The 14,657-nt window shown below is 29.9% G+C and overlaps 1 protein-coding gene across 3 annotated transcripts in view; it reads left to right on the forward strand.

The window, feature by feature from the left end:
• The window catches only part of LOC142329466 (large proline-rich protein BAG6), a 96,067-nt gene that overhangs the window by 23,206 nt on the left and 58,204 nt on the right, over positions 1-14,657 (forward strand). The window contains exons 6-10 of one of the 3 annotated variants that reach the window (XM_075374126.1): positions 345-484; positions 4,309-4,459; positions 7,385-7,538; positions 9,169-9,345; positions 12,093-12,384. In XM_075374126.1, coding sequence (XP_075230241.1) covers positions 345-484; positions 4,309-4,459; positions 7,385-7,538; positions 9,169-9,345; positions 12,093-12,384 — 914 coding nt within the window. The remainder of the gene's footprint in view (positions 1-344; positions 485-4,308; positions 4,460-7,384; positions 7,539-9,168; positions 9,346-12,092; positions 12,385-14,657) is intronic. The other 2 variants (XM_075374127.1, XM_075374128.1) reach the window with 2 other exon arrangements.

Consider the following 14,657-nt stretch of genomic DNA (forward strand, 5'->3'; position numbering starts at 1 on the left):
ATTTTGAGTTTTGTGCTGGAAAATAAGAATTATGTATTATAGTCCAATTTTGATAGTAGAGGGTTATATGTGTAGTTAGAGGCTGCAAATATATGCAGCTACGTAAACAACCTGCATAAACTGGGTAGACAGATTTTTTCTATTGGTTCTACAAATTTGTATAAAAGATGTAGATATTTGTGAGTAAATATATTAATTTTTTACAGTTTAAATTTTATGTATATATTGCCCTGTTTTTTTAAAATAAGGAGACCGATGTGTAATAAGTTTTTTCTGAAAATTTCACTTCCATTTAATCAAAAGTTGAAATTGTTGAACTTCAATGTTATGCATTTTTTTTTCAGTGATGAAGCACTCCCTGGAAGTATCGCAGTAGCAGCACAAGTTGCAACGGCAGCAGCAATAGCTGCAGCAGTCTCAGCAGCGCAAGGTACATCTGTACATGTCCCTCACATTGAGCAACCATCACAGCTTCGTATGGATGGTAACCTTATGTCTGACATTTGATAAAGATAAAATACTTATTTCTTGTTTCTGTTATTTATTTATTTTTAGTTAACCAGCTGAATTAAGCTATCAATGTAGCAGATTTATTGAAGCTTCTTAGTCATGTACTGTAAATTAATTTTAAATTTTTATAATTTATTTTACACATTTAATAATTTTTTATTTTCTTGGTTTTTATTGTAAGTGGGTTGTCATAACTATTATCAAATTACCCTAGCTATCATAGAATTACAGACTTACCTTTTCAGATTTCTTGTTACTCAGTCTTTTGTAGTACTTGTAATTAATGAAGCACTTAAAAAAATTGTAGCTGTAAATTTTTTTTTTTTAATTCTAACTTTTTGAGTTCGTTTGGATGTTATTTTATCTTAAATTTTTTCAATTACACACATTTTATTAGTGTCAGATGGATAGTTTTTAAAAGTATTTTTACTTTAAGAAATGCATATCTTATTGTTCATTTCTTTATCCTGTAGATTTATTTACTTTTTATAATTGAATTTTCAATTCCTCATTTTTATGTATTAACCAATATATGTTAATAAATTAGCAACATCCTATATCATCATCATATTCTAATTATAGTCTTTCCTTGAGGACCTTTATCTTCTATATTTGTAAATAATTAACTAATTCCTAATTGTAAGATATGACCCAGCCAACATGGTCATTGTTTTACTCATTTCTGCTACTAAATTATTTTTTTCCCTGCTAATCTTTGCTTTTTTTGATTCTTAACTTTATAATTTTAAATATTATTAAATTAAACTTATAATAAACTTATTATAAAGTTTACTTTTTCAATATTTTCTGCAGAATTTTCCGATTCATGTTTTACAGCATAATGCACTTATATTTTTAAAAAGGACTAATATTTTTAAAATTTACTTAATTTAATTTACTTTATTCATTTATTTTTTTAATTTATTCTTGTTTAATTAACTTGTTTTCTGAATGAAAGTCTATCTTTCTTTGCATAGATGTTTCTTTGCATAATTTAAAAAATTTTATCTATGTAACAAAATTCTTGTAGCTTGTTGACTGCCACCTCAATAACATGTACAGAGCGTCTTTTGTAGTCCTATGTGTCAACTCCATAGTGAATATGGAGCTCTACTATACTTTCTAAAACTCTCCTCCAACTCACTGAATGTAACATGTCTAGTTGTTGAATTATACAGTATGATTCCTACTTCATTGCTTAGTGTTGGTTCTAGTGATTAGTCTTTTTTTACTTTTATGATACAGTAATTTATTTGGTCTAGCTTCTTAATGTAATTTAGGTAATAAAAATGTTTTTTTTTTTGTTTTCATTTAACTGTTTTTATTATAAACTGACAGTAAAAGCTTTAATTTTTAATTATAATTGTTATTGTAAAAATATACATTTATTGACAAGATACAGTAGATGAGTTTTCTCATCTGATTAAAGAATAAATTTATTCACTGGATTAAATTGTAAATCCTATAATTATTTCAGTAGAAACTTCATAAATCAAAGAATGTGAAACATCGAGAACCATCAAAGACAATTGTGACATGTTGAAGCACTGGTTTTTCAAATTTTTTTGTCAAATTTTTCAGTCAGTCCATTATCAGTGATGGCTGGTTGCTACTTTCTTCATCATGAATATTAGTTCACCTTTCTCAAGATGAATGGCAGCAATCTTACTTCAGCATCACTCATAATATTTGGCTGATAAACATCACCAATTTGCGTATAAAATTCAACTGCAGAATTTTTTTTTGCCATGAAAAATGTTGGATTACTTCTTTTTTTTTGGAAAAAGTGGATTACTTCTTGTACTTCATATTTGGTGGGATCACAAATTGAAATGCTCATTATAAATGGATGAATATAAATCAACTATCAACATAGTGATTAACTCTTATTTGCTAACAGCAAATACGATTAAAATAACAGCTGTGCAAGCTTCGTCTACATCTTGTATACAGGCGGCAAATTCAAAATGAACCTTACTTTTAAAAACTTGGTGGCTCTTATATAAAATCAAAATAAAATTGTTAATTATGAGGATTTTCATTTGAAGTAAACCCTTATTTTTTCAATTTAAACCATAGTGAAGTTCTTAAAAATATTTTTTTAGGGGGGAAAATATATTAGTTTATTCACAGCATTAAAAACATATAAAAATTTATTGAGAAAACTTACAGATTTAGTTGAGGTCTCATTTCATACAAAAAACACATTAAGTTTGTCACCCAACATTCTCTTTGGTTTGATATGGCTTCTATTTGTAATGTGACATGCATCCCACCTGCAGTCAATTTCATTTCAGACTGTAGCCAGCAAGTTGGGCATTACCTCTGCACTGCAGTATTAATTTGACATCTTAGATCAACAAGATCAGCAGGCAAAGATGGTGTGTAGATCCCACCTTTAATGAAATCCTACAAGAAAAAATCTAGCAGATTCAAATCGGGAGCAAGGGATTGGAACAATCCACTGACTTGGGAATTGAGTATCAAGAAAATCTCAAACTTATAAGTGGTAGTGAGGTAGTGCCCTGTCTTGCTGATAGTGATGGCATCCATCTTGATCATCATTGAGAAATTAGAAAATTTTGAAGTATGTCCAGATAAACAATACCACTTATGATTGCCTCCTGGAAGAACAGGCTGTACAGTTTTTGTTTGCTTAGGGCACAAAAAACGTGTGTGTGTGTGTGTGCACACACATACACACACAGATTGGTTTTCAATAAAAACGAATTTGAAAACATTGTGTTCAGTGTTCATTGACATTGATTACATCACTTTTTTAAGAATTAAATTCTCTACAAGTTCTGTAGAAAACATTTATTCATTTATTACTCAAGAAAGTTATTTTAAACTAAACATTAAAAAGTTGTTTTTTGGACCCTTACTTTTGGGTTTTAAATCAGATATCTTACAAACTAAAGGAGATACAGTTGTTGGCCTACTTTATTGAACTTTTCAGGTCAAACAACATAGAAAACCAATAATTTTGCCTCTAGATTAACATCCAAAAGTGCAACTTTGTTTCACTGGTGGAGTTAAGATCCAGGTGAAATCTTTCGCTAGCTGTAACTCACTAACAAAGCATTTAAAAATCTATGTTTATATGAACTTATTTTATTGTTTTGATAAGCTTAATATGCCTGTAAAGTATTGCAAATTCTTTGTGAAACATGCACAACGTGTGTGCACGCACGTGCAATTATTGTTAAATAAATTTAAACCATCAGTGCAAAATTTAAATGCTTTCTGCATTTCAATATCATCTAGCAAAAAGCAAGTTGTTTTTATTTTGATGCAAGAAACATTGACTCTGAAATTTGTAATCTAAACTGTAAAAACGTTCTTTGTTGTTTGTTATTATGTGTACTTGTTGGCTGTTTGTACTTGGCGATTCATTTAATTTTAATTTTAATCTGTTTATTTATAATTCATAAGAGTGTAGGATATTTCAATAACAATAATTATATCACACTGTGTTTTACATTAAAATGCTTTGCATATTGTATTTCTCTTTGTAGTGTATGGGAACGGTTTATTTTTAACTATTATATGAAATTATGAATTGCATCTTCTAAAACTGCTGTATAGTTGCAACTAACAAATTTTTGTTATTATGCACCTTAATAAATTTTCATTTTTACTGTTATTCATTGTTTATGGAAATGTTATACTATGAGACTAAAATTATTAATTTTATAATTTAATCATTTCATTTTTTGTTTTGTAAAAATATTATACAAAAACTGTTGTTGAATGAATTGATTATTCTTACTAATTTTTGTTGACTAATTTTTACAGGCACTACAGTTGCAGAAGATGAAATGCGTACAGATGATTTAGCTACTGGAGGTGTTACTGCTGCAGAAACAGGAACTACTGCAACAAATGCTAACCAAGATCAACCTCAGCAGCCACCACAACCTGCTTCTGGAACTGATGATCAATCACAGTATGTAAAATTAAATAAAATGTTAACTTATATATATATATATATATAAATGAACAATAGCCATCTAACTAGTTTGAAGTTATTCTCCATTCCTATCTGCTCCATTTTCTGCTGTTTTAACATGAATGTAATTACCTTTTACCATCACTCTTATAAATTCAAATCCACATAATTTTTTTTTATCCTCTCATTTCTCTACTACCAAATTTAATAAATATGGATATCTTTAATTTATGTCTGCCTAGTTTATCTCTTTGCTTCTTACAACACTTTGATTTTTGATTCTTCCAAAATTCTCTTTCCTCTCCTACTTTTCTTAACACCTCTTCGTTTTACATTTTATTCACCTCATGGTTTTCAACATACTTCTGTAACAACAAGTTTCACAGGTTTCTATTTTTTTTCCTGTTTATGTTTTACACAGCCATTAAGCTGAGCTTGTTTGGAATGTAGTTACATTCCGTACATACATTTAAAAGAATATCTTTATAATTCTAATATTCATATTTGATTCTAGTAGATTTATTTTTTTGCATGAAAACTCTCTTTGCTTATACCAGTTTGTTGTATTTCTACATTAACTTATCTATCCTTAGTAAGTTTACTCCATCTTTCGTTAACATTATGCTCTATTTCTTAATCCAGTGTTTCTCAACCAGGGCTTGCCTCATAAAGCATGCTTCCCAAAGGGCACGCCCCAACCTGTAGGGCACGCCTCCTTAGGGGAAATGCCCTACAGGTTGAGAAACACTCAACCCCCCACCCGTAACTTGTTACCAAGTTGTCATCAGCAAGAAAATACCTTTTAAAATTATTTTTCAGCATGGCTAAATGATTTTCAATGGTTAAAAAAACAACTTTCACATGTTGTTCTTCAGTATTGTAAGTTAACACATTCATCCATATTTGCAAAATTTTTAGGTTTGTTTGCTTTAATTCTGCTCCACAATTCCAATTTCCTACAAAAAGCATTAACTTTATCACTTGTATCCAATATATGTGTATTTGCGTTCCTTGGAGTTAAAGACTCAAAATATCTAATTTCTCAAATATGTCGACCAAGTAGCTCAATTCCATCACAAATGGAAATGTACTGGTAAACCCAAAATTTAAGTATTCTTGATTTTATTTTTGGAACCATGCTTGTTGTGTACTTGATGTTACACTATCGTCTAATGCTTGCTTATGCCCACTTGAAAATTTATCCATGATTCTGTATAAATCTACTGTCATGAATACTTAATACCATGGATTGCAATTAACATGTAGATTACAACATACACATTCACAATAGATTCAATATTGATAGAAGGATCGACTTAACTGAGACTGGTTGGAATTGAATGTGGTGCAACATTTATACACGTTTGCACAGACATTTCAGAATGTTCGAGACAAACCGTAACTTCTTGCAAAGCTGCGAGAATGTCTGATACGGTGGACACACATTATTATTGTATGAGAGGGGGGTGTGATAAAAAATATCATTGAAAATTGGGTCGCAAATGCTGAAAGGTTGAGAAATGCTGCCTTAACCTAAATTTCATTCTTCACACTCACTATAAACTTCCTTCATTTATTTGTAAATTTTAGTGGGTAGAAACGTTTTCAATTTCAAAAACCAGATCACATTATGTACTTAACATTTGGCAGAATTTTCTGTTTTGTCATACATTTTGAAAGCATATAAAAAAGTATAAATCTTTTTATTTACAGCATTGCAGTTTAGCTCACACTGAGCTTATAGTGGAAGGAGTTCAGTGACAAATCTACAATGGCTGACACATGACAAGACATGTGCCAAGGTCAAACATTCTTTATTTTCTGGACAACCCTAGTGTGGTCACTAAAAATGGCCTCTAGATATAGATTTATTTCAAATGATGAGGTCAAAGCTGAGAAAAATAATTATTTTACAGACTTCAACAAATTCCATTATGAGAATGGTTATAAAAAAATTTGTGTGCTTCATCCACAATAATATTTGTCCACACAGAGTACAGAAACTTGAGCTTTATTTAAATGTTTTGGCTGGGATGTTTTTCAGCATCCACCTTACAGCCCTGATTTTGTACCAAGTGACTATCATTTATCCCCCAAGTTGAAGGAGTTTTTAGGAGGCAGGCACTTGATGAGATGAAAGAAGTTGTCAATGAATGGTTGAAGAAGTTATCAGTAGAAGTGTGTAATGAAGGTAAGTGTATAATGAAGGTAAGTTTATAACTGTTAAATGAAAGTCTCTGTGTCATCTGGAGATCCCAGGTTCAAATCCCGGTCAGACATTGCATTATTCATATCCATTTCATATCCTATGCACTCCTTTTCATATATTCCTATGTACTGGCTTTGAGCTTGTTTGGTGAATTAATAAAAAGAAACAACAAAACATACCACACTACATAAGTGTCGCAATTTGTGTGGCAACCATGTTGAAATGAAGTTTGTATAAATAAAAAATGAGAATTTAATTAATTCTTATCTTGAATTTCTCTATATCCAAACATTCTTTATTTTCTGGACAACCTTAATTTTTGTGATTAAATTGTATATTTGTGTTAACATCATTTCATTTAATTTCTTTATAACTATGGAATATTTTTTGTTAATATATAATGGGATATTTTTTGTTGATATGTAGCTATGTGTAGTATATTTTGGAAAAATAATCCATCATTATGATTATTATTATTACTTTAAGTAAGTGTGTATTTTACTTTTAGTCATCTCTAAAATGAGACTGGTCTATCTACTCTGAAGGTGTTTTTATTGTATTTTTCATAAACCACTATTAACATTTAATGAATCATTTTATGATTTTTCAAGTTGCATCTTTATTTTCACTTTCCAATTCTAGCTATCATAACATACAAAATAAACAAGGTTGTATACTATATTTTATTAATTTATTTTGATTTTTTTTTAAAGGAATGATAACAGAAATGGAGGTAGATCTCGCTATCCAAGAACTACAGCTATGGCTGAACTTTTGGACACATTGGCTGATGTGAATCGTCGTCTCCAACCATTCCTTGAACAATTTCATCAGACAATGCGGGAAGATCCTGTATTGGAATCACCTGTAAGTACCCAAATAGCTAGCTGTAATGTTTTTTCCAATAAAAAATAAAAGAATAATAACTGAAATCAGTCATCTAGACTACAATTGTCAACTTCAGTAAATAAATTGTGGAGTTACGTAATTAAAACAAGATCAAAATTTTATATACGGTCTATGTACATAATACTGTTTTGTATATGTATTGTAACAGGACCAGTATAATGGATCTGGGTAACGGATTCCTTTTAATTAAGAAGAAAGTATGATAGAATAATAATGAAAGGAATCCAGAAAAAACTAAAAGGCTAACAGACCTGTTAGCCTTTCTCAGGCTAACAGGTCTGTTTAGCAATCTGTTCTTTGTAGTACTGACAATAGGCACACCTCTAACAGCTGTTTGATGAGAAGGGTTACCTGGCCAGAATAGGTATTTATGGGGAAATTTAAGGGTGCAGACATTGAAATTGTTATGCTTCAACAGTTAAGAAATGAAGTGGGTACTGGTTCTCCAGAACAAGTAGTTAAGTGAGTATTAAGCAAGTAGTTCTTAAGTGAGTATTAAGCGAGTGGTTTGGAGAGGCTGTATATGACATAGTTGCCATCACAGTCAGTAGTGCTACCAGGCCGTTTTTGATGCAATTGTGAGACAGCGTTATCAGTTAGCGTATAATAACGAGTAAAGAGTATGTCACAAGCATTCCAGTGTAGACAGTGGTTGAATGTAGGAAGTTGTTTGGTGAGTTATTGGAAGACAGTAGTCAATATACAATTTAGTAGTAGACAATATAATTCATTCATAGAGTGTAGTGTAGTTTTACTGTAAACAACAAAAGTAATCGTATTTGTAGAGAACGGAACTGTACAAACTGTAGAGTTGTCTAATCTTATCTTGTTGTTAATGCAATATTAGGTGTTAGCAGTCATAATATCTTTAATCAATTGGACTGTATTCTGGTTATGAAACTATCTTTAAACAAGTCTTGTCTTTATTTGAAATTGTATTTTGTATGTCATTTATTCAGTATTATTATTAATGTGGTTTTTACTATTATTATTGTTCTTTATTATTATTATTTATTTATTTTATTTTCTATGTTCTTAGACTAATAAATTGTATTTATATAAACCTTTTTTATTAGTTCCCAATATCCTAGTTGCGAGCCATGAACACATGACGGTATGTACAATTACATGATATTAGAGCTGGTATGATTTTATCCAATTAAGGTCTAAGCGTAATCTGGAACTACTTTTATAGTCCAACTTGGCCACCAGAATAAAAAATTGCACTCACCATGGTAGTAGGTCTATAGGCAGAACAATCACCATCAAACCATATAAATACCGTAGAATAGTCAAGACAGGATCCAAAAGCTAAAGCAAAGTGCTATAGAACCCCATAAGGAAATAAATAATCAAAATTTGTTTGTTTTGAATAATCTGTTTGTTTTCTGTTTCTATTACTTAACATATTATGCTTGTAATATGAAAGAATTTAATAAAGCATACTTACTATATTCTTGAAGTTTAATGTTGTGTTTTTCTTGTTTTTGTAATACTGTTTTAAGTATTGATGATTATGCTTTAATTAATTGTTTGAGTTACATTACATTTTTTTGTGCTAATTTTAATTTTTCTGGATTTTTTTAAGGAAGAGACTCAGAGAATGTTTGCTCAGGTATCTGAAGTAATGCATTTCTTATCACATGCTTATCATGCCCTTAGTGATATTATGTGCGACTTTTCACAACCACCTCCACGATATCTTCGTTGTCGTCCTGTGCTTATTCAGCATTCTGCTGTTGTTCAAACTGGTATTCCTATTCAGGTAATTATTAATTAAATTTATATGTATTCAGTTAAGAACACATTTAACTTTAAAGAGTTTATTAACGATTAACAGATTAAAAACAATTTTGTAAAACAATCCTCTTAATTTATTTAAAATAAATTATTGTTATTGAGAAAAGAAAAAATTATTTCAATTTAGACATCTTTAGACACTGCTTAATTTTTTTCATATTCACATATTCATTGTATTTTTAAATCATGCTTTGCATTGAGGATTTAACGTTTTAAATATTTATTCATTGATTAATTTATCGACATTATTAATGTAAGTAATGATTACATAGTCTATGTTGGTAGGGATGTACAGTTTAGTAATATAAATAGCAGAAAGAAGGAAATCAATCGCTTTAAAAAATCTGAGGAAGGAATTTATTTTTAAAAGAACACAGAGGTTTTAGACCAAGAGAATCGGCTAAGAAAGTTAATGAAACGACTATAAAATATACATTATTACATTAAAGTAGAGGTAATATTAAAAACCTTAGACATATATGTAAAAAAAAAGTAAGAACTGCTAACAATGGGGTTAGATAAATTAGAACCTGTGAAAGCATCATACTGAAAATAAAAAAAAATCTTAAAAAACTGTGGAGCTCCTCACGCAGAAATTACAGCCGAGAGGAGGCTATTTGCTGTTTTTGAATAGGGCACACTAGGATCACTCTGGATATCTCATGACTCAAACAGGTGCACCTGTTTGTGCTTGCTGCAGCTGCCAACTAACAGTGCACCACATCCTTTATGGATTGTATCTGTTATCCAGCATTGCGTTGTAAGTTTAAACTAGGGGCTAACATGTAATCTATGCTATGGAATAATGAATGTTACCTTATGTTTTATGATTTCTTACAGCCGTCTGTTTATATTCGTATATTTGAGTTTGTTGTAGTGTGTTTTAGCTATTTATGCAATTTGCCATATAACAGATGGTAATTTTAAGATGGCAGATGGCATTTTCCTTTTAAGATGAATTTTTATATTGCTGGGTTTTAGTTTTTTAATTGTTTTTTTTAACATTTATTTATTTATAACAAATATATATTGTCTGGGCGATGATAATGTGAAAGTGTTTTTGTCCAAAAAAAAAAAACAGATGAAAGTATTAATTTTTCATAATTTCTTTTTCACTTTTATGAGGGTTGTTTGGAAAGCAGTCAGCCTGACACAGAAATGGCACAAGTATGACCAAATGACTGTAGTCATTACTTTATGATATACTGCTGCAAAGTTTCAGATGTGTGTATTTAGTTGCTTGTTTGTGGCGGTCAAGTAAAGCAAACAAGTTCTGAAACACATTTTCTGAAAAGTAGAAAAAATCAAAGTTTGAGCTATTTTAAAGTATTTAGTTTTAAAAGGTTTAACCCTGATATACATACAAAAAGAGTTTAATTCTGCTTTAAAGGAATTTCCCCCGTTTGTTTTCAATAGTAAAAAAGGAGCGCTATATTTAAACATGTACGGCTACTGAAGATTATGAACACTTGCAACTGCATGTATGCAAGCTTGCTGAAATCATAAACAACTATACTTACTGTGTCCACATTTTACATTATGTTTTGGGTATGACAAAGCTTTTGGCTAAGTGAGCGCTATGTTGTTAACAATCTATAAAAAAAACATTTGAATGAACACTTCTCAAGGATATTTAGACTTTAAACATAACTGCTGAGCTTCTTCAACGTTTTATAACAGTAGATGAGACATGGATTAACCATTTCATGTTGGACTTCATGAATTATGCTTCAAAGTGCTTCCACATTCACCAGATTTGACTCACAGCAATTATTTGCTTTTTCCATACCTGAAGTAATGGCTCAGATGAAAAGTAGATTTTCATTATATTGAGAGTATTAAAAAGTTGATAAATTGTTGGTTTAAAGTGTATCAAATTGTAGGATATGTTGAAAAATAAAACTAAATCTCTGCAAAGTCTTGTGTTTTTTTGTCAGGCTGAGAACTTTCTGATTGGCCCTCATAATTGTTCACATTGTCTTCTTCCTTGCACAGTGTCTGACTGACTTCATCTTTGTTGTTTCATTTTCAATGATTTCATTTTTCATAGTAAAAGAAAATCTAGGTAATTAGGTCATATCATTTTTTTATTTCAAAGCAACTTACAACTTATTATTTTCCACCAATGAAGCATCTTATGTTTAAGCACCAATGAATTTTCTTCCAGTATTTCATTGTTCGTGTCACATTAAAACTTTATTGAAGTGGGATAATGGTGATTTTATTTTTAATATTTTTTCATCTAGATTCTTTTAAAAACCCACCACTGACAGTAACAAAGAATATCTAGTGTTACTTAATCAGTCATTTTGTAAGTAATGTTTTATTTTTACATAGATTTTTTATTAAGTTTTAGTTTGAATAGTGTAAGATCTATATTTTATCTTATTGTGCATATATATATATATATATATATATATATATATATATTGTGCATATATATAATAACATAAAAAGTAAGAGCCAATGTTAGTTTTAATTATTAAAACATTTATTCAATTAAACTATTTTTTATTTGTATCAAAGGAAATTCATTAAAAACAATTTGACACAGAAATCTGACAATTTTATGAATAATTAATGGAATTTTGAATTATTAGGTTTCATTGTACATTTTCAAACTGATAAGAAATCATGTGTATGGATTAAGTTTATTATTGTTATATACATTACTATAGTCTGCTGTATTGAAAAAATACTGGATGATTTCAGGCTCAGATCAATTTGACTGCAAATGCTTTGAACCAGAATCAGGCGTCTAACCAGGGACAGCAACAAGCGGGTAGTCAGGCTAGTAGAGAAACCTCTGAGGTGACTAGTGATACTTCAGCCAATAACAGCAGTGTAGGTACAGGAACAACTGATTCAAGTAATGCAGTGTCAGGAGAACAGACAGGTGGAGCTGGAGTGGTAGCAGGGGCAGCTGGTGGTACAAACGTAACTGCGACTAGTGACGATCATGCTAATCGTACACAGCCTACCCAAGGTAGGACCAGATTGAGAGGTAGGGTTGAATTTAAATAAACATGTGTATTCTTTTTCCTTCTCTGCTCTTTACTATTATAGATAGTATAATATAGTTGGATAAGTTTTTCCTCCCACTATTCACCTTTAGCATCTCAAATCAATTTATTGTTTCTAATGTGGCTAGTTGTTTGGTGTACACGTTAGTTTCATAGTCTAGTAAGACATTTTTTTCCTGGAACAGTTGAGTTTTATTTAACAACCTCAAAACTTCAGCAATATAGGTTGCTAAATCTGAATTCAAATAGCATAAAACCATTGTTTTAGGTGAAATATAGAAACTACAAATTCTTGAAATCAATCTTTTATCTGATCTTAAATTTATTCTCCTTTTTCATTTTAGGGTGAGTCGCCTTTATACTTAATTAGTTTCAATTATATAAAATAATTTATTTAACATTTAAATTTACAGTTTGTGAATGTGTTATATGTACTTTCTCTTCTGAGAAATGTATCCATCTAGCTTAGCTTCCAAAATTATTTTAGTTACTGGAAGTCATTTTACAACGTCTGTAATATAATTTACTTGTAACTCATGATCACACTATAGTGAACAAAGTTATTTGAATATATCTGTTTTATTATTATGTATGTATTTAAAGATCATTATTTGTTTTATATATATTTTGAAATTTGTTATTATATTTTTTTTTATGTCTTGTAGCTGTTCTCAAAATTCTGTTATTTTTCGTAGTTTAATGTAGTGAAGTATTCTGTTACTTGTGTTTTTCAAGTGATAAAACCTGTAATAATCTAACTCTTGAAAAAACAAAATATCACGAAGTTAACTTTGTTGGTGTACCTGCAATATTAGAAACAATAAAGGGGGAAACATTAGTAAATAAACCGTGAAACTTTCAATTATTCGCAATACCAAAGTACATAAATCTGAGTTGAAAATAATTAGAGTTTCATGCCATTTTTGTAATTTATTCTCCTTTATTACTTTGTACAATATTAAAATTAAATTTGGGCTAAGACACATCCATTTAATTGATGGGCTGATGATATTCCAGTTTTTTTAAAAACTGTTCTAATTTTCCTGCTATAATCCTTAATTTATAGTTATATTTTTCTTTGACCATCTGTATCACGTTCTCTTGAGCAATTAAAATTTACGAAGGAAACAATTGGAGTAACCCCAATTTAGTACTGCTGGTGACTGAATCCGTGTTCGTTGTGTTGTATATTTTACTTTCACTTAGTAAAAAAAATGTCCTTTTGTCTTGTAGTTTGTTTTAATTTTATTCTATGTACTATTTTTAGTTCTTGATATTAAATTAAAGATTTGATTAAATTAAAGATTTGATTAAAAAAAAATTCATTTTATGGAGTTTTAATATTATTAATGCAGACAGTCTAAATAAACCATATTCGTTAATATTATATTATCCACAGCATGTTCATTGTTAAAACATTACCTGAGCCCATTTTTTTGTTTGGCTGTCATTCACTTAAAAATTATAAAAATATTGCATTTTTTTTTATTAACTTTTTTAAGTAAAGTTCATCTAAACAAAAAAAAATGCAAAAAAATATCTGGACATTTTTAATTATTTGGTAAATTTGTTATAGGTGTTTTAAATTTTCCTAATTACCGTTTGTTTTTAGTGAAATTCAAAATGCACTTGATAGTGTTTTTGCCTCATTTTTACATTGGTTTTAGTAACACCAGGTATCCGAGAATTATTTTAACAACTTCGATGTTTGGTAAATAATTTAATTAAGATTCAAAAATGGTTTGTATGAATTTAGAAACATTAAAACTGAAAGTTTTTTTTTTACTTGAAATCAAAGACATTTTTTAATGTGTGCACCATTAGTAATTCACAAAATATCCAACTGGTAACCAGTTTCATGCCATGTTTGTTGCCACATCCACATCTATGAGTTCAAATGCATTAACAGTTTTCTCCTTAAAGGTCATCAGTAATTCACTACGTGAGTTTTGTTTACGTTATCCTTGATGAAACCCCATAAGGGTTTCAAAAATCACACAGAGTTATATCTGTTAATCACGGAGGCCTAGCAATCAGTCCATCATGTCAATCCACTGATTTGGGAATGTATTGTTGAGCGATTCACGCATTAATAACTTTCAATGTGGTGGTGCTCCATCTTGTTGGAATATGACTTCAGGTTGTAACTCTTCAATCTGAGGATAAACAAACCCTTCTAACAAATCCAGATAGATATTTGCATTAACAGCCATTTCCATAAAGAAAAAAGGCCCACTCAGATGGTCATGTAGGA

The sequence above is a fragment of the Lycorma delicatula genome, chromosome 8 (assembly GCF_047948215.1).
Source record: "Lycorma delicatula isolate Av1 chromosome 8, ASM4794821v1, whole genome shotgun sequence".
Classification (NCBI taxonomy): domain Eukaryota; kingdom Metazoa; phylum Arthropoda; class Insecta; order Hemiptera; family Fulgoridae; genus Lycorma; species Lycorma delicatula.